At 40.6% G+C, this 26935-nt stretch overlaps 2 protein-coding genes across 2 annotated transcripts in view; one reads left to right on the top strand and one right to left on the bottom strand.

Moving 5' to 3' along the window:
• The window catches only part of LOC115790657 (muscleblind-like protein 1), a 64803-nt gene that overhangs the window by 36884 nt on the left and 984 nt on the right, over positions 1-26935 (bottom strand). The window contains 1 exon segment of the mRNA XM_030744527.1: positions 8304-9303. Within this exon segment, the coding sequence (XP_030600387.1) occupies positions 8304-8477 (174 nt within the window). The 5' untranslated portion in view covers positions 8478-9303.
• LOC115790469 (succinate receptor 1) overlaps positions 9182-26935 on the top strand; it is a 58307-nt gene continuing 40553 nt past the window's right edge. The window contains exon 1 of the mRNA XM_030744277.1: positions 9182-9293. Within this exon, the coding sequence (XP_030600137.1) occupies positions 9182-9293 (112 nt within the window). The remainder of the gene's footprint in view (positions 9294-26935) is intronic.

Here is a 26935-nt window from a genome sequence, read left to right on the forward strand (position 1 = left end):
ATTTTTAATCTGATTATGTATGTATGACTTACACAGTAGGGATTTGGCAGAAACCAGACCTTGTTGTAGACTACAGCCACATTCCAGTGATACTGTTAACAACTACCTTTTTGAATATTAAAATGGGCCTTTGCGCTTTTTTTTTCAGTGTCTACAGCACTTGTGCTTCTTGCATTTACAATTTCAAGAAAACATTTTAATTACATTGCTGTTGCTTGAGCCACTCTATCATTGCCATTATAGACTTGAACGGGCACTCTTGTGTTTACAAGGGTAATAGCACACATTGGCATTGGTCTGATGATAGCAAGGGATTCCCTGTGTTATAGCAATAATGCAGTCACCAGAACTCAAGGACACATGGAATCACTAGTATAATCCTAACCTTCAAAGTAATGCACAATGAAACTTAGAACAGCGTGGTACATTTAATATACATAAACGGCTGCAGGATTTCATTAAGCTCAGACAATAACAGCACATTTACAGGCCAAGCTTTCGGTTGAGAACTTGGCTTTGTTGGGTCTAATAAACAGCATCTTGGGGAATATACTGCTGCTTGGAAAGATCCAGGAAGGAATAGCACTTTTCTGCTCAGCTGTTGACTGTCTAGTTTCTCTGCTCAAGTCTTGTGACACATCAGTGGTCGCTGGCCCGAGTGTGAAATGAACATCCCCTGGATTGCCAAATCTAAATATGTCCTTACCTAATAAAAGTCAGACCCCACACTGACCATATATCATGAGACAAAAGCATTACAGTACTTCAAACAGTGTTTGATCTTTCATTGCTGAATTTTCTCTTTGTCTGTGTTTGTCTGGCTTTTTTCATCCTGGCAACTATACTTTTGCATACAATGAGCCAGTCAAATTAAATCAAACCAGTGTCCCTCTATAAATACACTCTTTATAAGCTGATTTTTTTTTTTTTTTTGCTCTGTACAAAGAGACAGAATTGAAACCTCTGATGCCTGATTGGTTAATTACCATAAATCATCTAGCAGCCCATTATTGAACAGTACATCAGGAACATAATTGCTTACAGAGTGTTAAAATTGTGACATGCTGTATTTACACCGTGTGTTTTACCAACTTGAATGTAGGCCACCAAAATACTTGTAGTTCAATGTAACATACAAATTAGTTTACTCAACCAAAACCAATAATATACAGTTTTTACAAATAAAAATAATGATAAGATGAAAAATATCAGCGTCTCATTACATTGTGCAAGGAAGAAGGAAAGATTGGAGAGGAGCACACACTGTGTTCTCTGTCACATTTATTCGCAACATGGCAAGGAGAGGCCGCAGATTCAAGAAGGCATAATTAAATGTCCTTGACATTCACTCAGTGAAAAGGTAAGCCGGAACGATTACAAATAACATTACACCTAAACATCACTTTTTTCTCTATTCCTAATCTTTCATGCAATTTTTTTCCCCCAAACCTCAAGTTCTACCAGCAATAAGAGGAGAATGGCACTGTGCATTTACTGTCTGCTTCATAAGAAAATTTTCCTTAACAACACAAAGTAACAGCTGCTAATATATATCCATGACTACTTTGAATTTTCTTGTGTAATGTTGTTTTCCTCAGTGGGTTTGTAAGACTTCTTGTAAACACTGAATAACAAATTCTATTTGGGCCTTAAATATATTCCGTACATGATGAAAAATCTTCATAAGGACACTGTGAAAGTAAAACTAAACTTCCTCATGTCCATTGTTGATATACAGGGGTTGGACAACGAAACTGAAACACCTGTCATTTCAGTGTAGGAGGTTTCATGGCTAAATTGGACCAGCCTGGTGGCCAATCTTCATTAATTGCACATTGCACCAGTAAGAGCAGAGTGTGAAGGTTCAATTAGCAGGGTAAGAGCACAGTTTTGCTCAAAATATTGCAATGCACACAACATTATGGGTGACATACCAGAGTTTAAAAGAGGACAAATTGTTGGTGCACATCTTGCTGGCGCATCTGTGACCAAGACAGGAAGTCTTTGTGATGTATCAAGAGCCACGGTATCCAGGGTAATGTCAGCATACCACCAAGAAGGACGAACCACATCCAACAGCATTAACTGTGGACGCAAGAGGAAGCTGTCTGAAAGGGATGTTCGGGTGCTAACCCGGATTGTATCCAAAAAACATAAAACCACAGCTGCCCAAATCACGGCAGAATTAAATGTACACCTCAACTCTCCTGTTTCCACCAAAACTGTCCGTTGGTAGCTCCACAGGGTCAATATACACGGCCGGGCTGCTATAGCCAAAACTTTGGTCACTCGTGCCAATGCCAAATGTCGGTTTCAATGGTGCAAGGAGCGCAAATCTTGGGCTGTGGACAATTCCCCATATCCGGGAGAGTTACTGTGTGGAGAAGCCCCAAAGAAGCGTACCACTCAGACTGTTGCATGCCCAGAGTGAAGCATGGGGGTGGATCAGTGATGGTTTGGTCTGCCATATCATGGCATTCCCTTGGCCCAATACTTGTGCTAGATGGGCGCATTCACTGCCAAGGACTACAGAACTATTCTGGAGGACCATGTGCATCTAATGATTCAAACATTGTATCCTGAAGGTGGTGCCGTGTATCAGGATGACAATGCACCAATACACACAGCAAGACTGGTGAAATATTGGTTTGATGAACATGAAAGTGAAGTTGAACATGTCCCATGGCCTGCACAGTCACCAGATCTAAATATTATTGAGCCACTTTGGGGTGTTTTGGAGGAGTGAGTCAGGAAACGTTTTCCTCCACCAGCATCATGTCGTGACCTGGCCACTATCCTGCAAGAAGAATGGCTTAAAATCCCTCTGACGTGCAGGACTTGTATATGTCATTCCCAAGACGAATTGACGCTGTATTGGCCGCAAAAGGAGGCCCTACATCATACTAATATATTATTGTGGTCTAAAACCAGGTGTTTCAGTTTCATTGTCCAACCCCTGTATATAGTTTAAGAATAAAATAAATGATCAAAGCAGTGCCAACCTGTTAATTTCAACAGTGCATCGTTTGCTTGCTTCAAACGTAGTTATTAAACACTCACAGGCTTTAAACGGTTCTAAACTTCTCATAGAGAAAAGTGGCTTTTACAAGAGAAAATACAAAACAGAAATTTTAATGAGAAGAAATTGTTAAGTCAACTCACTGTCAGATAATTTTAACACAGTCATCAGTAGCCAGTCTATTATACTTCAGTGGAGCCCCGTTTGGCTTTTTGGCTCACTCTCACCTGCTTCCCATCACAGCCCATTGGTAAGTTTATTGTATTTCGTGAGCTTAAATACCCCCAGATTTGCTTTTTATTCACTTGCAGTGAAACCAGCTTTGTGTCCAGCTGCTAATGGCAACAAGCTGTTGAATTCCTTCAGCAGGAGAAAAAAAGAATGAGCATACACCACTTTAACCATTTCTCTCTAACAGTTATAAAAAATATGTTGTTTGTCTGAGCCTTCTAAACTGACTGTTTAGCACCCATGCCCTGGGTGAAATCTACAATCTAATCTGGCATCTCTTTGGCGAAGGTTTGGTTGCATTTAAGTTGCAGAAAATACTTGATTGAGGGTGGAGAAAAATCACCTGATTAAATATAAACAATTTTGACAGTTCAGAGTACAGGAAGTGCAAAGTCACTCCAATGCCATAACCTCTAAAGGTGCATTCATCAACCACACTCTTCTTCATAAGAGTTTCTGCACCAGGACACGACATCAAGCTACTTCTGTGTTTGGCAGACGGACTGGAGAAAATTTACGATATGGCACAACTGCATACAAAGTCAACACTAACATGAACACTAACTCACAGAATTTCACTGTTAAAAATGAGAACTCAGGTGCAGACAAGTCTGGCTCATTTGAAAATCTTAAAAAAAGAGAAGAGTTTGATTTTTTTTTGTTTTTCTGGAAAGGACAGTGTTTACTTGTGCACAGAGTGATGGCTGAGATACATTTGATGCTACAAGACTGCTCAAGCAGCTGTTACATCGCATTAGTATCCCTTCCAATAGCAAATAAACACTAAATAAAATCATTTTGAAGTTGCACTGTGTACCTAGACAGATTCCTTATGTCTTTACAAAGATGTTATTTTTGTTACTTTTGTGATTCCAGGCTGTGAGGGTCAGTCTCACTGTAATATCGGTCAGTCCTACAGAGCCTCTGCCTCTGACTCATTTCCTGTCTGCCTTTATCACTCCATCCTCTGTTACACCCCCCATGAAATGGAACTTTCCACCACATTCACTGCTAACAAACACCTATTTTTGTGACATCGCTGAATGGCTGAATGGAAGTTTAGATATAAAAAAAGGATATTGGCATAAAAACACCAACTGGTAAGAATTCACAAGGCTCTGATGTGAGAATAAAATATGTTTATTGAATCTGAGATAGACTATCCGAATACAAAAAGATGATGAACAAATGAAGGAAGCTATCGACACATCTTTCTGTTTCTGCTGCTACAGGGCCTCCCTTCCTTTGCTAGCCTGCATTTCTAAAGCAATGAAGGGCAGGTGGTATGAAAAATTATCCAGGAGTGGGAAGCCACGTTTACCACCATCCATCCCTTCACTCTCCTTTTTCTATCCACATCCTCCTGCCTGTCCTTCCCTTATCCCTTTGCCCCCACTCCATGCCTAGCTATGTATTATGAATTCATCTGCAGATAAAGCAGATCTATCATTCTGTCATGAAGGCAGGGAAGGGAGGCAGACTGTGGAATGCCCTGGCACTGAGAGCAGGGAAGGGCTATGTGCATAGTGCTATGCTTCCTTGCACATTCCCTGCTGCGGCTGCTCTTGCCCTCTCCAGCTCTGTCTGTCTGTCTGTTCTCATGATCCATGCAATGCCCCAGCTTCCCCACTTATCCATTCCTCTTACCTGTACCAACTAAACCCACGCAGGCCACCTTAGCTCCAACCAAACAGCCCATAACTGTAATAACACAGTGCCTGGCTTAACAAGAAATCCATCCCCAGGCATAAACCAAGGCCTGGACTGCTTGACTGACTTCCAGCTCAGGTCTCCAGTTACGCAGAATAACACCCTGCTTGCCAATCAGATAGGGGACAAATTACAAGATGTGCACAACAGAGTAGCCAAAGCTCTGGGATCCAGAACCACTCTGCCTACTAGAGCCAATATACAAAGATTTACTTCACTTATAGTGTTGTATCCAGCACATTTAGAACATATAAAGTAATGAGAAAGCAGTCTGAGATATGTGTTTTGATTTTGTGTCTTGTATTTGTCATATCTATGTGCATTTTGATGATCTTTCTATACAGAACAAAAGGCTCAGTCATTATGTTTGGCTCTCAGCCATGACACATGCTGCCACTGGCCAGCCTTTACAGCCTATTTAATTGCATGCTCAATGTGTATGAGTGTTTATAACTGTTATGTATTTTGATAATCCACCCACTTTCTTAAACAATCCTTTTACTGTCCCAGCTGTTGTTGCAAAGGGAAGGGGAAAGAAACAGTATATACATATGTACACTCTAACACCTACAGCCAATTTAGAATGACCATTTAACCTAACATGTTTTGACAGCAAGAGGAAGAACCTGGGCAGCTGGCAGATTCAAACCCAGGGCCATCTTTGAGACAATAGCGTTAATCACTGCATTGCTGCGTCACATACACTACATTGCTAAAAGTACCCGCTCATCTACCTTCACACGCATGTGAACTTGAGTGACTTCCCATGACAGCCCAAAAGCGTTCAATCAGGTTGAAGTCAGGACTCTGTGCAGGCCAGTCAAGTTCTTCCACACCAAACTTGCTCATCGTATTCTTATGATGTTTTGTGCACTGGTGGGTGCGCAGTTATGTTGGAACAGGAAGGGGCCATCCCCAAACTGCTTCCACAAAGTTGAGAGCGTGAAATTGTCCCAAATGTTTTGGTATGCTGAAGTATTAAGAGTTCCTTGGACTGGGACTAAGGGGCAGAGCCCAACTCATGAAAAACAACCCAAAACCATAACTAAAATATAACTTTACAATAAAACTTTACATTTGGCACAGTGCAGTCAGACAAGTACCGTTATCCTGGCAACCACCAGACGCAACTCATTCATCCGATTGCCAGATGGGGAAGTGTTTCGTCACTTCAGAGAACAAGTCTCCACCGCACTGGAGTCCAGTGGCGACGTGATTTACGTCACAGCATCCAACGCTTTGCATTGTGCTTGGTGATGTGAGGCTTGAACGCAACTGCTTGACTATGGAAACCCATTCCATGAAGCTCTCTATGCACTGTTCTTGAGCTAATCTGAAGGCCACGTGAAGTTTGGAGGGCTGTAGCGACTGACTCTGCAGAAAGTTGGTGACCTCTGCACACTATGTGCCTCAGCATTCACTAACCCCATGATTTTATGTGGGCTAACCACTTCTTGGCTGAGTTGCTGTCGTTTCCAATTGCTTCCACTTTGTTATAATACCACTAACAGTTGACTGTGGAATATTTATTAACAAGGAAATTTCATGACTGGACTTGTTGCTCAGGTGGCATCCTATCACAGTACCACGCTGGAATGCACTGAGCTCCTGAGTGCGACCCATTCTTTTACAAATGAAGCAGTCTGCATGCCTAGGGAGTGATTAGAACACCTGAATTCAATGCTTAGGATAGGTGCGTGAATACTTTTGGCAATATAGTTCAGATCTGACTTTGTCGCTTTAGAAACTATGTTTTATAGCACATATGTTTTGCAAGAAAAGCTTGGATTATTAGATTATTTCATTAGATTATATCTCCCTGTCAAATTAATATTTGAGATATCAAAATGTTTGTGTTTTCATTCGTTCACCTACAATATATGCAGTACAATATACAGGGTATACTGCCAAAAAACATGAGACAGGATGTGTTTATTCTTTGACTATGCTAACATTATGGCTGTATGGTGAATTGTACCTTGTACCTTTTTTGTACCTTCTTTAGTGATTTCCTGCAGAATCACCAAACAAGCACCAAGTTTCTAGTTTGGACTGAACATTGTTTGGACTGACTTTGTTCTATTTTAAAACTATTAACATTCCCATCAGTCTCAGCTATACTTTGTATTTAGTTCTCCTTGGCAAACATTTGTATGCTAACATGCCAAACTATGGTGGTGCCAGCAGTAAAGGAAACATATTAAACATCATCACTAATCACCATTCATGGCTCTAGATTTAATTTTATTCAAAACTGGATCATAATCAGAAACCTCTCTAACCAAAGTGTTTAGTTGCCTTGATCTAACATTTCTAACAGTCAAGATGAAAAAAAACCTCTCCAGTATCCCCACTTGCCAGTATCAAACTTTTGACCATTGTCTACCTTCCATACCACTTACACTTACAACAAAAGCATCTCAGTTATGCTTCTTGCAAAATGTAATAAAGTCAAATTGGTTGAAAGCATATACACAGATCAAGATTAGAAGACAAGCTGCCAACAAGCTGCTAACATAAATATCCATATCATTTCTTATGGAAGTTTTAAACAAAACTTTACTCATGCTTGCGGCATTTTGATCTGTTTTAAGCATCAGATAAATAATTCTCGGCCCATTTCTTCACAACTTCTCAGCTCAGTCCATTCCAGTTTCCACCCTCTTTCCATCTACTCTGCTGTTTGATTTTTCTTCCCCTGTCTCTGAGAGAGGAGCTGCATAGTGGGAGTGTGTTGTCTCAGTGCCAGGGCAAAAATAGACAGTAAATTACAGAGCCTTCTGAGAACACCCCACTGTGCTGCATGACCTCAAAATAACACACACAGACATATACCCATAGACTTACATACAAACGTGAATTACACAGTATGCTGTCCTACTTCTCTATTTCCCATGCAGCCTGTTGATGTGACGATCACACAGAATCTTTTGCAATGCGCCAACCAACAGTCCTCCACCAAAGTTATATGCCTGCAAAGGAAACTCTGAGTCTGATTCACAGATGTTAATGCGATTACGGCCTCATCTCAGTTTACCACGACACACATACACACTTTTAAAAGTATTTATAAAGCTCTGCGTTCATACTGCCGCCAAGGCATAACCACATGGTAGTCATAAGAAACATGGCAATAAAATAAATGTCATTTTCTTGTATTTTTCAAGTGATTAAAAAAATGGATCAATTCTGCACCAGTGAGTGAATCCCCAAATAAGTTTGATTCATAAGTTCTTGTATTACTAACTCTCAGACAATGCTTGTCACCACTGCAAGCTAGAAAAACAAAAAAACAAAAACAGGGCAGTGATGAATGAACATCACAGGTGTTTGTCATACTCACCTTGAGAGAGTCAAAACAGGCAATGACTCTGCCATTTTCCACTTGACAGCTCTTGGCAGGGTGGGCGAACTTGCATTCACTGTCTGGTCGTGAACAAGTTCCTCTCTGGAATTCCCGACAAACCTCCAGCGTCAGCCACTTTGTGTCCCGGATCGGTGTCACATTCACCGCCATTTCAAACCAGGAAGGAGGGGTTGATTAAGAGCAATAGCTATCCGGCAAATGCAGTTATGTCTATATCTGTATGCTTCTAATAACAGTGGGACAAATGATGAGAAAGAACAGATAAAGGACATGGGAAAAAGTCAAACTTTACAGGTTTTCTCCCCAGGGTCTGACTCTGAATTGAAGCCTAAGAGGCCTTGGGCTCATCTACCACCTGTGGCCCATCCTAAAAGTCTGTTCAGGGCTCGTCCAGCACCTGTCACCCAGGGCTTAGGCTGGTGATGGCCAGAGAGACCTGTGTTGTTATAGCTCTCTTTCAAACACACACACCATGCACACCAGTTCTCTCTGTCTTGCTTGGTCCTCAGCTGAACTGTCAGGTGAGATGAATGGCAAAATGCATTATCGATCGGGCTGGCCCATGATGAAAAGATGCATGGTGGAGGAGAGAAGAAAGGAGGAGAAGGGGGAGAGGGGCTGTTGGAGGGGACAGCAAAGAGACAATCTTCTTCTGCTCAAACGAGCCGATAAAAGCTCTGTGTCTTCAGTACAGGGCTCTGTCTGCAGAGAAGGGTGGAGTGTTTGACTTCCACAGAGGAGGGCTGAGTGGCATGGATGGAGAGAGGTCTGGCTGGCAGACAGAGGAGGAGATGGAGGGGAGGAGGGAGGTGTCAGTAATGTGGAGACAGCCTCAGTGGATGAGGTTGGCAGTCATGGCAGTCCTGGTGCTCGTGGTGTGGCTGGCAGCTCCGGCAGACATGGACAAGCACAGAGGCACAGGCGGCTTCAGTGGAGCCAAACAGCCACAGGGGTCAGCGAATGAAGGCACTTCTCTCTGTGGAGAAGGAGGGAAGAGTGTCAGGGTAACAGTGCTTGTTGCATATGCGTGCTCACAAACACAAGGTTAATACTCTTTCATACACACACACACACACACACACACACACACACACACACACACACACACACACACACACACAATTGGATACATACACAAAGCTTCATTTGAACTTGCCTCCCATTCATTCTGTTGCACACGTTCTTTCACAGTAGCCCTCACAGAGACTACCATGCGCTCAGCTGGAAAATCAAACACCATATTGCTTACAGGAAGGTTCAGCAAAGCTCAAGCATTCAGGCACAGATGATTTATTTCAGAGGTTGACAGTGAAGAAGAGAGGGGGGGCAGATAGAAATTGGAGGAGGAACAATTATGTTGTGCATCTTTGTGTGTGTGGTGTGCAATAGTATTAATTAATATTTTTAATTTGCATTGTAAACAAAAGGAAAATAATGAATGACAAGTGGATGATAACAAAATAAATAAAATGAAAACACACTTTTAACTTTCACTGGGAATTCTTGATCTCTATAATAGATGTTAAAAAAAAATCAGCTCACAAAAATCAAGAAACTCTATACTGTGAAATATTGCAGCCAGTACTTCCAAGTAGCAATTGGTGACCATTTGAGTATCAAAGTATTGATCAGTGATTTAACAATCTGCCCATCCCTGCTGATACTCTTAATCTTAGAGTATCAGCAGGCTAGATGGGTCCAGCGTCATTGTCAGGTAGGACAAACAAGGAAATGACTTAATAAAGGTCACTATGAAACAGGGAGAGGTTTGGGACATACTTCTTCTCTTTACTTTTCATTCATTTATGATCCATAAAGCCTCTAATTCAAACAAAACTAGATGCTGAAAGATTTTCTCTCAGAACTCCAACAGCTTACTGGAAGTGCCCCAAAACCTATATGCCACAAGTGGTTACATCACTTCTAGGTGCCCCTCACTATAAGAGATGAAATGTTTTTGTGACATTGCTATCATGCAAAACTGGTAGGATGTTTATATAAAGCAGCCAACCAGACAGGAATCCTTTGGTAACTTCACAATGACCTTATTTAGAGCAACCTCTCAGTGTAGCTCATGATGGCCTGTGAATCATACAGAGGTTCTGTTCCTAAATATGCATTCTTAGTATTAGGTAATCCCTCTTTACCTCTAAAGCGTGTTATAACTTCAGTGGGGTTAGATTTGTATTTACAGTAGTACATGAAAACAAGTCAGACAAAAAAAAAAAAAAGAGCAGCACTGATAATGTGATGTGATGAAGTTTTAAGAAGCATTTGAGCTTAATATCAGCAACTCCACACACCAAAGTATCACTTAAACACTACATAAATGTAAAAACATGAAAAAGAAAATGATTTGGACTTTGTTTAAGTAAACTAAAGCCAATTTTGCTTTTTTGAGAATGGTTAGACATTAAGTCTTGAGCATGACTGTAAAACCTACTCTCAGGTGTATGTAATAAATCAAAGCATTTATCTTTCTGGGCTGTCACAAAAACCCCTAATGATGCCAGATATTTAATAGTGATAGAGCATCAAAGAACTGGCTTTTTTCTGATCTGTAATCACTAGTCTAGCAATGTGGCCAAGAGATACAAAATGGCCGTTTGAGGAAAAATGAAGAGCAACATGAGATAGGAAGGGAAAAAATATATAAAAAAGAAAGTACTTGGTCAAGAACTGATTGCTCCTATTTGGGCCAGTCACTTTGTGAACTACTTTTTAAGCCCAAAACTGATATTTTGGGCAGTGCAGATATTTGCAAGTGGCAGCAGAATGTATCAGAATCAGAATCAGAATCAGAAGGTTTTATTGCCATATGGGTGAACAGGTTCACAGCATTAGGAAATTGCTGCGGTACTTCGTGCTTACAGAAAAAACAAATAAGTATAAAAACTATAAGACAATATACAAATACAGAGAGGGCTACTGTTTCTGCATCACCCAGTCTTCCTTCCTGAACTTTCCTGTATCAAGATATATTCTAACATCATATTATTTTTCTCTAACGACCGCAACCCAAGATGTGAGGTAGCATTTTTTGCAACACCAAGGCGTTACTTGGCCAGCCGAGATATATAATCTCTCCAACGTGTGCTGGGTCTGCTCCATGGCCTCCTCCTGGTAGGACATGCCTGGAACACCTCACCCAAGAGGCACCCAGGAGTCATCCTAGTCAGATGCCATACCACCTCAGCTGACTCCTTTCGATGTGGGGGAGTAGCAGCTCTGGTCTGAGCCACTCTCAAATGACTGGACTCCACCCGGGATAGGGACATGGAGTGGGCACTCCACCCTTTTCCAGCTGAGGGCCATGGCCTCAGACTTAGAGGTGCTAATTAGTGATGGTCAGATGAAGCTTTATGAAGCCTTGAAGCATTCTATCCAACTGGTTCAAAAAAAGGCTAATTTCTCGAGGCTTCATGTGCACACAAACCCCCCTGCTGGTCAAAACCTTTACTGCATTTCAGCTATTTGTGATGGCCTCTTGGGTCTTTTGCAATATTGTCAGCATGGGAGTAATCACTGCCAAGAATTGGTATAAAAACACCTTAACTTGATTTTGTGCGATTCATTTATTCATCGAATGTGTTTTTGATTAATGTGATTAATGTAAAAATGATTTCCGTCAGTGTTTAAATGAATCCAGTAGGACATGAAATGTTTATATTAAAAATGCTGTGGGACAGTGATCGTGTTTATAAATGCTGGGGTGATGGTGACTTTACTCATTTTCATTAAGAAATTATATTTTTCTACTGTGCTTGGACTCGGTTGGTTTCTCTTTTTGGAAATAACCACTCCATCTTTAGAGAAAAGCCTTTCATATGGTACTGAGGAGGCAGGGATGCATGAGTATCCCACAGCAAGCCTGTATAGGCTTGGATATATGCATCTCTGCCTAGATGATACCTATAGATGAGGTGTTGCTGTTCTATCCCAGCTGCTTGGCAGACAACAAACACTTCACCTTGGAATGAAAAAAAAAAGACTTGTGAATATTATAGTAGCGACACATTTCATTATTTATAGGCATATTATGTGTAATACCTTACTAGGTAAAATCAGCTCAAAATGTTGCCATACAGGGCAAACCCTTCACCTTTAGCAGGCTTCATGAAAACAAGCTCCTCTATGTCACAGGCAAACTAGCGAAATTCCAACACTAATACTAACACACAAATTTTGTGGGGATCCACTGAACTTTATAATGCTCATAAATCACACCAACACTCAAAGTACTACCAGAACCAGTGAGGCTTTAGACGTCATCAGTGACGTGACTCGCCTTAATACAGCAAGCCTCGATACACACTTCATTAAAGACTTCCTGGATTTCTAGACACCCACTCTGAAGCTTCTGTAGTAGTCCCATCACTAGTGCTCATCACTAATTCCAATAACTGCTGCTTCACTCTCAGCTGTGAACCGCTGCACTGTGAGCTGGAGGCTGCCATCTGATGAAGTCAAGAGGACCACATCCTCACACACACATCAAGTCAACATGAAACCATATAGCATCTCTGTAACGCTGTATGTTTGTTTGCTCCTTGTGTTACTTGCTACTCACAATTGCCAATGCTGTGGTCGCCAAATTTACCAAGCCCCAGCACCTCCTCGGCAAAGGTGCCACCACTCCCAGAGTAAACGCAGCAGTGTTATGGTGAGGCTGAAGGCTGGGTTGAAGCATTATTATTCAGCTTCTAGAGCTAAATCCAGATCGAGGCTTTGACCTTCCAGCGCTCGCTGGACTCTGTCAACACCTGGTTGGTATCTGTTGTCAGCCTGGATGAGGTGTCCTTGCCCCACCACCCCTGCTCTCCACGTCCCCATTGGGAATCTATGGCACCTGTGTCAGGTTCCTCAGACAGCTGACATTCCGGACTTGCCGGCTCCTGCCAGGATTGGCCTGGTGAATGGTTGATCACTAATGAACAAAACTTCAGTCCAGCATTTTTTACGGAACTCCTACCAAATGATTGCTGCCACATGAACTCTCCCTGAATATCAGGAGGTCTAGTGAGGTCTAGCGATTGTCTACAAGAGTGAGTTTAAATGTAAACATATGTGGCTGCCGGCCTCCTTCACAGCTTTGAATTGGTATTGTTTGAACTGGGTTGCTCTCACACAGTGTTGTGTGCTCTGGTCTATCGGCCTCCTAAAGTCCTTTTATATGGAGATTTTAATGTCCATGTGTGTTGTGCTGACCACCTTATTGCAAAGGACTTTTTAACCGTCACTGACTCATTGAATCTGGTGCATTCCATGTCTGGTCCCACTCAGGAACATGGACACACACTAGATCTTGTTTTGACACATGAATTGTCAGCTCTTAAGTTGGAGATTTGTTAGGCAGTGTTTTCTGACCTGTTTGAGGTTTCTGGGCTGGGCTGTTCTGCAGTCAGACATCAGCCCGCTGCTTGCAGATCCCATATTATGAACCCTTCCACTGCTGTTCAGTTCTTTGCCATTTTCATACAGAACTGTATCATTCCTGAGCGTGTGGGTGATGATACGGTGGAGATGAGCTTATGGTTTCATAATACCTGCCTAACTGCTATCAACAGTGAGGGTCCATTAAAGATTAGGCATAAAAATCTAAACTTGAGCCCTGGCTGAATGACATGACCCGCTCATTCATATGTGAGTGAGGTAGAGCTGAGAGGAAGTGGAGAAAAGACTGTTGGCATCACTATCAGTCAACTGTGAGAGAGATTAAGACTAAATATTTCTCAAATATTGTCATCTCAAACTGTCACAAGCCTCATGTGTTGTTTAAAACCATCAGTAGTGTTCTAAATCCACCAAAATCTGACTGTATTGAGGCCTCCTCCGATGTCTGTGAATGATTTTTGTACTTCTTTATTAATAAGGTCACTTCTACAGCAGCTCTTATTTCACCTCCTGCAAATGACCCCTCAGTCTATTTCTCCTGTTCTGCTGTTTTTGACAAATTTAAGCCTGTGATGTAATTTCTACAGGAGACTGTTGGTCATTCGAAGCCTTCAGATTCTCCAAATTATGTAGTCCCTCCTTGTCTTTTTGAAGAGGTTTCCCTCACTATTGGGCCAGCTGTGCTTAATAGTACTGTATAAATAGCTGTCTGTACTCAGGTGTGGTCCCTGTAAATTTTAAACATGCATTTGTGCAGCCTGGTCTGGATCCTACAGTTTTGGCTAACTTCAGGCCTATTTCTAAACTGCCTTTTTTATATAAAAAAAATCCTTGAGAAACTAATGACCTTTTTAAATGAACATAATATTCTTGAAGTTTTCCAATTGGGTTTTAAACTCCTGCACAGCACTGAATCAGCACTTTTAAGAGTTTTTAATGACATCGTTTTAGCTGCTGACTCAGGTGATTGTATTGTTCTTGTTCTTTTTTATTTAATTGCTGCTTTTGACACAGCGGACCATAAAATTTTAATCTCTCGACTGGAGCAGTGGGTGGTGAATCAGGGGCACAGCACTGAGATGGTTTCAGTCATACTTGACAAGTAGGATGTTCTGTATCGGACTTTGTGATTCTGTGTCCTCCACTGCCCCAATTGTGTGTGGTGTCTCACAGGGCGTGGTTCTAGGCCCGCCTCTTTTCTCTCTCTATTTACTACCATTGGGCCACATGCTTAGAAAACATGGGATTGATTTCCACGGCAATGCAGATGATAGCCAGATATATGCGCCTCTCAAAAGGAAGAACTCCAATTCTGTGGAACCATTACTTAAGTGGCCAGATCATATTAAGACATGGATGACTCTAAAGTTTCTAAATTTCAATAAGAGAAAAACAGAGGTGATGGTTTTTGGTAGGAATTCTGTGACCTCTTTGGGTTCTCTCTGGCATTGTATCTTAAGCCAGCAATCACAAACTTGGGAGTCAAAATAAATTCGGACCTGAAGCTCAATAGCCACATCAAGGCTGCAGTCAAGTCAAGTTTTTTTCACCTGAGGCAGCTGGCCAAAATAAAGCCAGTTCCCCAGAGGCAAGACTTTGCGACAGTAATCCACGCTTTTGTTACCACTCAGCTGGATTACTCTAATGCACTTTATATGGGGCTTAGCGGATCCTCTATTGCTCGGCTACAGGTGGTCCAGAACCCTGCTGTGCGTCTTTTAACTGGTGCTGGCAAACATGAGCATATTTCACCTATTTAAGCTTCACTCCACTGGCTGGCTGTTCATTTCAGGATCCTTTTAAAAATTCTTTTATTTGCTTTTAAATCTCTAAATGAATTTGCCCCACTTGCCTCTCTGAGCTGATATACTCGTATTATCACACCCGGTCTCTCAGATCAGCAGATCCGCTGGCAGATCAGTGGCGTAAGGCTTAAGCTCAGAGGGGACCAGACTTTTGCTGTGTCAGCACCAAATCTGTGTAATGATCTGCCACTGCATGTTAAACAGGTCACATCGATCACTCATTTTAAATCTCTTTTAAAAACACACCTCTTTTCTTTGGTTTTTAACACCAGGTTAGATGCTGAGTCTGTAAACTGTGTTTTATTCTTTTGTGTATTTTATACGTATTATTTATCTTGTATGTATTTTTTGAATTGTTTTATGTATTTTATTGTCCTACTCTTTGGCCCCTGTGGGTAATTTAAAGTGCTTGATGGAGTCCAATACATACTGGAAATGAGTCAGAGTTATTGCCAGCTGCAGTTATAGAGGGACTGAATGGCCAGATGCCCATACTCCCGCAGCACCTGCCACAGGATACCCAGAAGGATGCAGTCAAATGCCTTCTCCAGATTCACAAAACACATGTAGACTGGATGGCCCAACTCCCACCCATACTCAAAAATCCTTGAGAGGATAAAGAACTGGTCCAGCGTTCCACAACCTGCATTGTTGCTCTCTCTAATTAGAAGTTCAACTAACTGAGTCATTTTCCTTTCCAGCACCCTGGCATAGGCCTTCCCACGAAGGCTGTGGAGTGTGAGGAGCACACCCTCCAGTCCCCCTTCTTGAAGATGGGAATAAACACCCTTAGTCTGCCAATCCAGTGGCACCGCCCCCAGATCTCCTGCAACATTCCCCTATTTTCAGAGGTTAAGAAGTAATTGGACAGTTGTCAATTGTTTTATGGCTCTGTGACGCATGTTACCTAGTTATTTCATGATAAATTAAGCAGATAAAAGATCTGGAGTTAATTCCAAGTGTTAAACTTGCATCTGGTAGCTTTTTACTGGAACTCTCAATATGAGGTCCAAAGAAGCAGGCCGTCATTAAGTTGAAAAAACTAAATAAATACATCAGAGACACCAAAAACTTAAGGACTGACCAAATCAACAATCTAGTACATTTTCAATAAGAAGGAATGAATGGGTCAACTCAGCAATACCAAAAAGCCTGGAAGACCACAGAAACCAACTATAGTGGATAACAGCAAATTCTTTCCTTGGTTTAAAAAAACTCTTCAAAACATCTAACCAAGTCAAGAATGTGTGAGGCGGTAACTATATTGTTGTCAATATCTACAATCAAGAGGTGCCTTCATGAATGGAAATATGCACCCTTTGCAATAAGGTGCAAACCACCAGTTACAATCAGGAACAAGAAGGCCAGATTAGACTTTGCTAGATAACATCTAAAAGAGCCTGCACAGCTCTGCGGGGGAAAAATTTACCTGGACATATGAAACAAGATTAACTTATACCAGAATAATGGGAGAAAAAAAGTATGGAAATGGAAAGAAACAGCTCATGATCTGAAGCACACCGTATTTTCTGTCAAACATGGTGGAGACAATGTATGGAGCCAAGCCACTAGTGTTTATTGATGATGTGACTGCTGATAGAAGCAGCAAGATCAATTCTGAACTGTACAAGGCTGTCTGCTCCAATTCCACCAATAGCTCCAAAACTGATCAGACAGCACAAAGTGCAAGTGGATAATGACCTATACTGCAAATGCAACCCAAGAGTTTCTCAAGGCAAATAAATGGGATCTCAATCCAACAGAGTACGCTTTTCAATTTATATATATATATATATATATATATATATATATATATATATATATATATATATATATGATATAACTGAAAGCAAAGAGACCCACAAGCAGCAACTGAAGGTGCCAGCAGTAACAGCCTCCAGTGCATCTCCAGGTAGGAAACAAAGCATTTGGTGATGTTCATGGGTAATAATGGAGTAACTCTGGGACAGCTGATACTGTAGACATGAGTCTGCTGTAGCTGGAAATACAACATTCTGAAGATGAACATGTCAGAAAATTTACCCTGTTGTCTTTTTGTTTTGTTTTTTGTTTTTTTTATTGCAGGCTATAAAAATATGGACATCTGAAAAAGATTACCTCATTACTACGGTATAAAATGAAATAAAATACTTGTCACACTGAGATTAGTTGCTCATTCCGTTGATACCTATTTTCTCTTCCCACTGAGGAGATGATCCAGTGTACCTCCTGTCTTTTTTAGGGCTTTCAACATCTGTGACTGAAGTAAAATTAATTAATGATAATCCTGAAGTTTGACAATACAGGAATGCTCAAATTGATGATAAACCTTAAACTTAATATACTGATGTATGTATTCATGCTATTTATTTACAGATCACTAAACCCACGGAAGTGCTTGGTACTAAGCAGATTTTAATAAAAAAGCATATCTGCAGTTCACCCATGGGAATAAAAAAATGTGCATGTCCAAAACATATCATCATATCTGTAAGTTATAGTATGAGATGGATGGATGGATGGATGGATGGATGGATGGATGGATGGATGGATGGATGGATGGTCAAGATAATCATTTGTTTCATTGAATGACTGAATTCTGGGAAGCCATTATCTTCTTTCTTCTTATTAAGCATGCACTACTGCATCTGATGGTAAAGGGTGAAATAAAGGAAGCCCTGAAGTATCTTTTCTTAGTATTTAGAGAATTCATCCATGTCTGATTATGGCTGCCACACAGATAATTTCATTTTGCTTCACACAGTCAGAATCCTCCCAGAGCAAAATCTTCTATTTGATGGAAGGCAGCATATGTTGTGCCAAAATCTGTATCATTCAGGACATTTTAACTCTTTGCCTTGGTCCTTCTGAAATGAACTTTAGTCCCGAGGAGGTGGCAGTGTTTCTGCAACTTGTTGGTATACATTTTTTGAATGGTAAAATTTTAACTTGCATTTGTGGTTGAAGCACCAAACGATGTTCACTGATAACGGCTTTCATAAGAGTTCCTGAGTCCTGCAAACATTTCTGCTGCAGAATCATCCCTTATCAATTAACCATAATAATTCTGTAATTGTGTTCCTTTCAATGTTTTTAGCACACATTACAAAATTTTTTTTTTAAATCCTATTAAAAATTCTCAATCTCAACATTTGTTTTTATTGTTTTTGTAACTACTTTTAACAAATTAAAGGTATAAATGTTTGATAATCGCTATATTCTGTTTATAATTTAGTGCTGTGTCCTTGTGGATGACCTCTCCAGAAAATGGACAATAGTGATAATTTTCTGAAACCTAACTAAGCAGTGAAAACGAAAGTAGTAATGCAATAGAACAGAGTAATAAGTGTAATGCATAAAAACCTGTATTCCCACATGGACAATGAACCTGCATCTCCTGGTTAAAAGCCTTGTTCTATTTGGTCTAAGAAGAAAGTAAATGAGAGATCAGAGCACAAACCCACAGTTCAGTTGCACTGAACTCTACCATATTCTCTAGATATAAAAGCGAATATGCCTAATTTACAATGCAGCATGAATTAAAAGAAAGCAAAACAGCTTGAGAATATGCATGGATTTGATTAGACAAACTCACCCTTGGGTCCTAAGGCAATGGCATGCTAGTTTTCAGTTAAGACTTATGTTTTCTTTGGATTCTGTAATAAGGAAACAGCTATGACAAAATAATATAGATTTAATGGGGCTTCACTTTTACATGCATTATTAGTGCCAGTTCCACACCGAAGAGGGAGTGAGGCACCTTAGTCGACTCTCACCTCAAAACAGGATTAAAACTAAGAGGTAACAAATGTGAGAAATGACTCCGGCACAGAGGAAATATATAAATAAAGTAGTCATCAATAAGCATCTTAGCATGTGTGAATAATGCATGTGGCCATTTCCCATAGCCTGAGGCAGAAGATATTATTACACCATCAGATCAACTAGCCAAAGTAATAAGTTGGAGAGGAGAGGGAGGTGGAGAAATCTGGGGAGTTACACACCCACAAACGCCTAACACCCCAATTCCTTCAAACCCCAACCAGACAAATACACCTGCAACACACACACACACACACACACTTCTCAAAAAGGATAAAATACTGGCTAAATATTCTGTCTCATTCCATACCAATCTCAGCTGTTGACATGTGGTCAGCACAAAGCAGACTGTAATGCCGAGTGTCACCGGGGTTCACGTATCTCCTCGTTTAAAGAGAGCCATCTGATCTTGTGCTAATCTACCTGGTAAAATGGTGCCATTCATTTGGCCCAACTCTGGATTATTTCATGTTTATGACAACTGTCCAGGAAAAACACACTGATTTAGCCCGGAGTCACACCCCTGTTGCAGAAATACTGACTAATAAGATCCTCTTATAAAATCTGCAACAGTTTTATAAGATTATAAAGCCAACACTGATTTGGCAACTTTCTCAAACAAAAATAAGACTCATGGTCATGTTATGGTTGTGAGGAGCTGCATGTAATGCTTCTCAAATTGCCCTCAACTTAAGGAGAAATCTGTGAACCAATGAGCTACTCAGCCTTATTTGACTCTGGGGACAACAGTCAATATTTTTTTTTTTTTTTGCGGCTTTCTGCTATCCAGATATCTGCGCCAAGATTTCCATTTTTGTCCACTGGTCATTGTTTCCAAATGCAGCTAAAGGACAAAAAGCTAATAAAAAGTCAGATATTTATAAGAACATAGCTGATGGTTTCTGATGCATTTAATAAATACGATCCCTGATTTGAGCCCCACACATAGTGTTTATTTGCATGCAACCACAGGCTGGTCAGATGTGAAGAACACAAAGTAGGCTACAACCTGAAAGCTTCGAGTATAGAGTCATATGTGGCATAGGGATTAATAGGAGGTTGAATGTTAAGTAGCTGGTGGCAGTAGAAGAGGATTCAATTTTGGCCTGACACTAAATAAAAAGATCACCAAATTTATTGTAAGTCATGCTGAGCTGCACATCAATATCAACTAATAGTTGTGGCATTTCACTTAAAAATGCAAATGCCACCCTACAGACACTGCCATAGAAAAAGTGAAACCAGCAGGATTCGTCCTCCTGGCAGCATAAATGTCCGTGCAAAATGTCATGGAAATTAACTGTTGAGGAAGTCTGGATCAAAATGGCAAGCCAATCAAAAGACAGTTGTTCATAATGATGTCAGTAGTTTTTTGTTTGTTTGTTTAGTTTTTGATGTAGCTGCATACTTTAATATTATTTGCACTATTAAGCATAACACACATGGAACTGCACTATTAAACGAAGCAACATCCAGCCCTGCATCTGAGACTAATAAACCGACAAAAAGAGGAAGAATGAGGAAAATTTTTGTGAACACAGGCCAAAGATCTGAGTCATTTATTCACCTTGAATGACTTCCAGAAAAGGAAAAAATGAAGGTGCAGAAATAAAGGGCAGAAAGAGGTTCCTTCATGTTTGATTTCCTACAGATGATCTATCAAACGCAGTTCACTGAGAAACAGAAGCTTGCTGCAAACTAAGAGAATATAATATGCTTGAAAACAAAATTCCCCAAGAGAGTCACAAGGTAAACTCTGATCTGCTAAAGTGCCTTTGGAGTTGCTGTCTAGCATTTGAGAGGTCTTGTTTGTTTAGGCAGTAAGTTGACGATTCAGACATTCTTCAAGTGTTACAAATTCAGTCAAGAGTTCAGAATCTGATTTTTTTTTTTTTAATGCTCTTTCCCTTAAGATGTTGGGAATGTGGCAGGTTAGAAACAGGAATTTTTATATTTGGGCTCAAATGTAATTGTGCGATAAGTTTACACTACAAGTAATAAGTCAGAAGTTAGTGTGTAAGAGGCGAGGAATGGGAAAAAAGGGAGGGGAAATTCAGTAATGTGAGAGGTTAAAGGGCGCTGACTGCAGCAGCAGCAAAAAGCAGATGCTGGACGCTTCATATTACACCGCATCACCGGCTGACCAGGATATCATCTATAAACGACCTGAGCTGCCCTTTATACTGATAGGCACATCAGGGAGAGCGTGTATGGGGTGGGGAGGCTGTGAGAGACAAATAGAGTAAAGGAGACCAAAGGTGGTGACAGGAAAAGGATAGAAGCTGGAAAAGGATTGATGGGAGGCAAACAGAAGCAATTAGTACAAGTCTGTAAGAGACAGAGGTTGGTGTCTGGTAGTAAGAGGGGAAAATCAAGGTGAGAACTGGCAGGTACGCAAGAGGAGGAATCAAAGGGGAAAGCAGGGAGTAAAAAAGCTGACTTTTCAAAGCATGACTGGCATCCTGCCATGATACCATTTCAGTATTTCTCATTCCTCTTCATTTGTCTTACTCTAATTTCCACCTGTTCTCCTTTTCTTTTTCTTTACACACGCATGCTTCAGTGTTTTACTGCTTTTTCTTTCCCAAGTCTTTATTCTTCAAAGAAATCTGCTCGCCTTCTGCTAATGTTGCTCTCAGAGTATCATGTGACATAAACAACTCTGTGAATGTGGCTAGTCTTTTAATAGTAGCTGTCCTCGTTTTATTCGCCCACTGTCTCAGCCTCCTCTACCTCTCCTTCTTGCTGTCTCTATACTCATTCCTTGTTCACACAACACCTTATGCTGCAGTACTACAGTAATGTGCTGCAAGGTCACCATCGCCACGGCAACTAGATAAACCATGCTTAAAGCAAGGACAAAATGGTTAATGGTGTCAGGTCCAGACTCATATCATAGCGGTGTAAGGGAAAGACACAGAGTTTCCAAATGACACTGTGACATCGGAGCGGGCACTGGGCTGTCCATTAATGAGGCTACAGTGGTTAGGAGCAGGGGTAGTGCAAAGGGAGGAGACAATGCACATATTGTACCTTTAGCTACTGCATGAACCCAAATATTTCATAAAATGCCTCCAACTAAGTCTCATTACTAGCTTCAAAATTGATGAAAAATGATGCCCAATACCTTATGGACAGTAACTTTTCCCCTATTTAAATGTACAAAATTAGTTTCTTTTGGAAAGAAATATTTGATATTTAGCTCTGTGAGTTTATGCACTGTCTAGTCAAACCAGGGCCTGCACACTTCTTAATCTTTTTAGCACTATTAACAACTGTATCACACTGCTGATATCAGCTCATAGTCCATTTTTCAAATAGAAAGACTGAAATAAAAAATAAAATAAAATATGATACCCTATACCAAGGAAATGTAAAATATGCATCTTTTTCTTCGTTTGTGCAGATAAGATGGAGATTTTAACTCACAGATCCATTCAAGTGGTTTCAAAAGTCATTTTGATTATTTTATGGCACAGAATGTTATGCAATGCATATTATGTGAATTAATTTCAATAATGCAATTAACAGACACACTGTAGGGCAAAAGTAAAACATGATGTTTATGCGCCTTGAGGCGACTGTTTGTTGTGATTTGGCGCTATATAAATAAAATTGAAGTGAACTGAGTTAGAACACTTTAAGAGCTAACTGAGCTGCTTTGGGATATTGCATGATGAGGAATTAGTTTTCTGAATACCAGTTATATTTAATATTTACATAAAGTCCTCATTAGAGAGGAAACTAATTTCATCTACACAATTCAATTCAATTTTCAATTCAATTTTATTTATATAGCGCTAAATCACAACAAACGGTCACCTCAAGGCACTTTATACTGTAAGGTAAAGTCCCTACAATAATACAGATCAACCCCAACAATCAAACAACCCCCTATGAGCAAGCACTTGGGGACATTGGGAAGGAAAATCTCCCTTTTAACAGGAAGAAACCTCCAGCAGAACCAGGCTCAGGGAGGGGCAGTCATCTGCCACAACCGGTTGGAGGTGATACGAAAACATCAAATATGATAGGGAAAATGAATAATGGATTGTGCATTAGCTTCCAAAAAATATTGAATTTGATCTCCATGAATCTACAGTACCGAAGTAAAAATAAAACCTGGTTTCCTCCCTCTCAAGCTGCTAAAGGAACAGTGATGGGCATCTTGGTCATGCATAAATGAACTCAAATACCTTGCCGGGGGGTAGAGCTGAAATTATAAGGCTCACACATGAACCCTGTCAAGCAAACACGGGGTCCCACTCACGCAAGCTGGAGATTTGATCTGACAGTGTTCAGCTGAGTGTTATTCATTGTGGAATGATACTCCATTATGATGACGGTTCTGCAGATTGTACCATCAGGGTAATCTTATACCTCATTCTGGTGCCCAATTTGTGACACACACACATTAACCATGAGACAGCAGGTCTGCATCAGCTAGAAGAAACACAATTGTAGTGATGAACAGAAGGTCAACAAGTGCATTTATAATCAAGATACTACCATATGAGTTGTCTATATGCATTTGAACATCAACTGTCTCTTGTGCGCTCTCTCTAATTCGCACACACACACACACACACATTAAACACAGTCTGTGACTCCCTCCTTTAGCTGTAATACAAACAAAGGGGAGGGGAGACGACAAGGGGCAGTCAAGTGGCACGTGTGCAAGCTGTCGTCTGCACTGTGGTATCAGCACAAGTGTTTAAAAAGCCTGACATGCACAGACAGGGGGTGAGGCACTTATAGCACAACTGATATGACTTGTGGTGTGAGATCATACAGATTTAACGGTTAAGATATGTGTCCCAGTGTGTTACAGACGGAGATTACATGCACTCTGCATGTATTCATACATTTTGTTGATGTATACATTTTCTTCCTCCTTCACCGCAGTGTGGCTACCTCGCTGTGGCAATGCCAGTGTGGTGTGATGCAGCGGCAGCAAGGGTGTCACTGAGTTCATGGACATAAACCAACCCACTGCCAGACCAGTCTGCTCCTCTCAGGAATAGCAATGGAGGAGGTGTGTGTATGAGTATATGTGTGCAAAAGTGTGGGTGGGAGAGTAGATTGAGAAAGATTGGAAAATGCCGAGAATGAGAGAAAGAGTCACAGACCGAAAGATAGATAGAGACAGTGAGTGATAGAAGAAGATGTCCAGGGGATATAGCTTTAATGGCTGGAAAGGGGGAAGACAGACGCCCACGAAAAATACCTTTTTTTTTTTTTTTTTTTTTTTTTTTTTTTAAAAAGCCTAAATTGTAAATTCACTTGGCATTTTGGTATGTGTCATTTCAAGCACATTATCACACCTGAAAAACAGCAAATGCACAAACATATTTGATGTCTTTCCTTTTCAGTTTAACAATGTCTCTTTTACTCTGACACATGTCAACCTCGAAAGACAATACAGGCAGACAGGTGAATACATGAGTCATAATAAAGAAGCTACCAAGGGGAAAGTGACATACAGATGGAAAGACAGGCAGACAAAAGGGAGGTACAGGTTTTATGGCCTGAGAAAGCATAAGTGATATTTTGCAAATAATGAGAGGAGAGGAGTGAGAAAAAGGTTTCAGACAGCAAAAAGTGCAATAGGCAGAGCAAACTGCGAATAATTTATGAGCAACTTGGCTGTGGAAATCCTTTATAGAAAAAAGATGATCACCAATTAGACACTGAAAGTCTGAAAAGCTTAATAACGTAATTGTTGTAAAGATTAAGAAGTTAAATAGATGAAGATTATTAATGCTAACGATTTGACCTTTCTGGGACATCCAAGAGTCTGGCATTTTTGAACAAATGAGGAAATACCAAAGAAGAAAATATCACCACCACACCCACACACGAAGTGCAAAATCCTTGACTTGTCATCAGATCAGCAATCGGCCAAACGGGGGAATAATCTGTGCTCTTCAGCTGTCTCTGACCAGTGATTCCTTTTGACACCTTAATCTGTGGAAATCACAGAGGACTCCTCCATGGAGCCAACTGTATTTACTATAGATTACATCTTGCACTAGTGTGCATTAGTCCGGTGACAGCTTTGCAGACTGCAGGGAAAACAGCAATCATACACCATTGACTGACTCACTGTGATTTTGCCACTCACCAAATGGCCTCGTAGGACTTCCCCAACCATTTGTCTGAGTGGCTGTCTATCTGCCACTTACACACTCTGTGTTGAATTTCCTAGGCTTGGGATTCAAACTCATCTCTGCTCACGTACTCTTGCTTCAACCTTGATCAAAGCATCCACCCCATTTTCTTATTTTCTGGTAACTGCATAATGCAAATGCAAGGTGTGCTCATGTCATTATGCACATACACTTTAGATTTTTCAAACAAACACACTGCTCATCTGCATTCGACAGACTGCCCCATGGCTGCTGAGGACAGCAGGGAGATGACATCACTTCTAAAGGACAGATGAGCTGGTGGATGAAACTAGAAGGTGGGGGGAGGATGAGGAATGAGGACAGATTAATGAGAGGCATTCCTACATTTTTTAAATGACCAAAAATTAACAAATGTAGGTAATCAAGCATTCTCTTGCTCTCCCTCTATTAGTGTCTTCTTGTCTTACACACACCTAGCTGATCAGTTAGAGTTACGCGTGCTGTGAAATTCAGTATGTATCCGAGTGCCTCCGCACTCTGCTGTTCTATACCCTAATGACCTTGTAGATCTGCCTGCTCTGATCTGCAGAGAAGTTCTTTCAACCGACTCAGAGGCAGACACCGCAAAAGAAGCAAAGAGAGAGCCATAAAAAAAAAAGCTGAAAGAGAGAATAAGACTGAAAGAGAGAGAAAGAAAGACAGAGATCTTATAGTTTAAGAAAGTAAAACTGTCAAAGCAGGTGTTGAGATAATGACTGATAACAAGAAGCAAGGAGCATCAGCTTGGTAAATAATGACAATGCATATGTGAGCTCAAATATGACAATCAATCTTGTTGCAAAAAAAAAAAACAACCGGGTAAATAAAGTACTCATTGTACTTTCACCACCATACCTATCAGTAGGTGTGACGCCCACAAAGTACAATCAACATTCAACCAGCATTACTTTTTTCCCGAAATTTTAGATATGTTTTTTCAATTTTGTGAGTCATTCCAAACTGCCATGACACTGGAGCACGATACCATTAAGGCTAAGTCATCTCACAGCAGCAAAATAAGTCTTTCACTGGTAAACCACCGCAGTGCTTTTATTGTGATTTTACTGCTGCAGAAAGTGAAGCTTTAGTCCTAAATGTGAGCAGCAGTGAGCAGCTCCCAGATTTAAAAACAGCAGCCTTTAATAAACTGATATTTTACTTTCTTTTTGATAAGTGCATTGGTGTTAAAAAAATAATCAAGGAGCTCAAAAGCATTTCACAAAGAACTTCAGATGTGAGGCACTCATGACACTTTGGTTGTACCTGTCATTATGTCACCAAAGAGACATCGTGTACTACAACCCCTGTTTGTGCAGTGTGGAAAATGTATGTAAATGAGTGGCAAATGAGATGTGCATGTTGTGAAGATAAATTGGGATAAATTTGGATAATCATAATTTCAACACAATTGCTCCCC

Source organism: Archocentrus centrarchus, chromosome 13 (genome assembly GCF_007364275.1).
Source record: "Archocentrus centrarchus isolate MPI-CPG fArcCen1 chromosome 13, fArcCen1, whole genome shotgun sequence".
Classification (NCBI taxonomy): domain Eukaryota; kingdom Metazoa; phylum Chordata; class Actinopteri; order Cichliformes; family Cichlidae; genus Archocentrus; species Archocentrus centrarchus.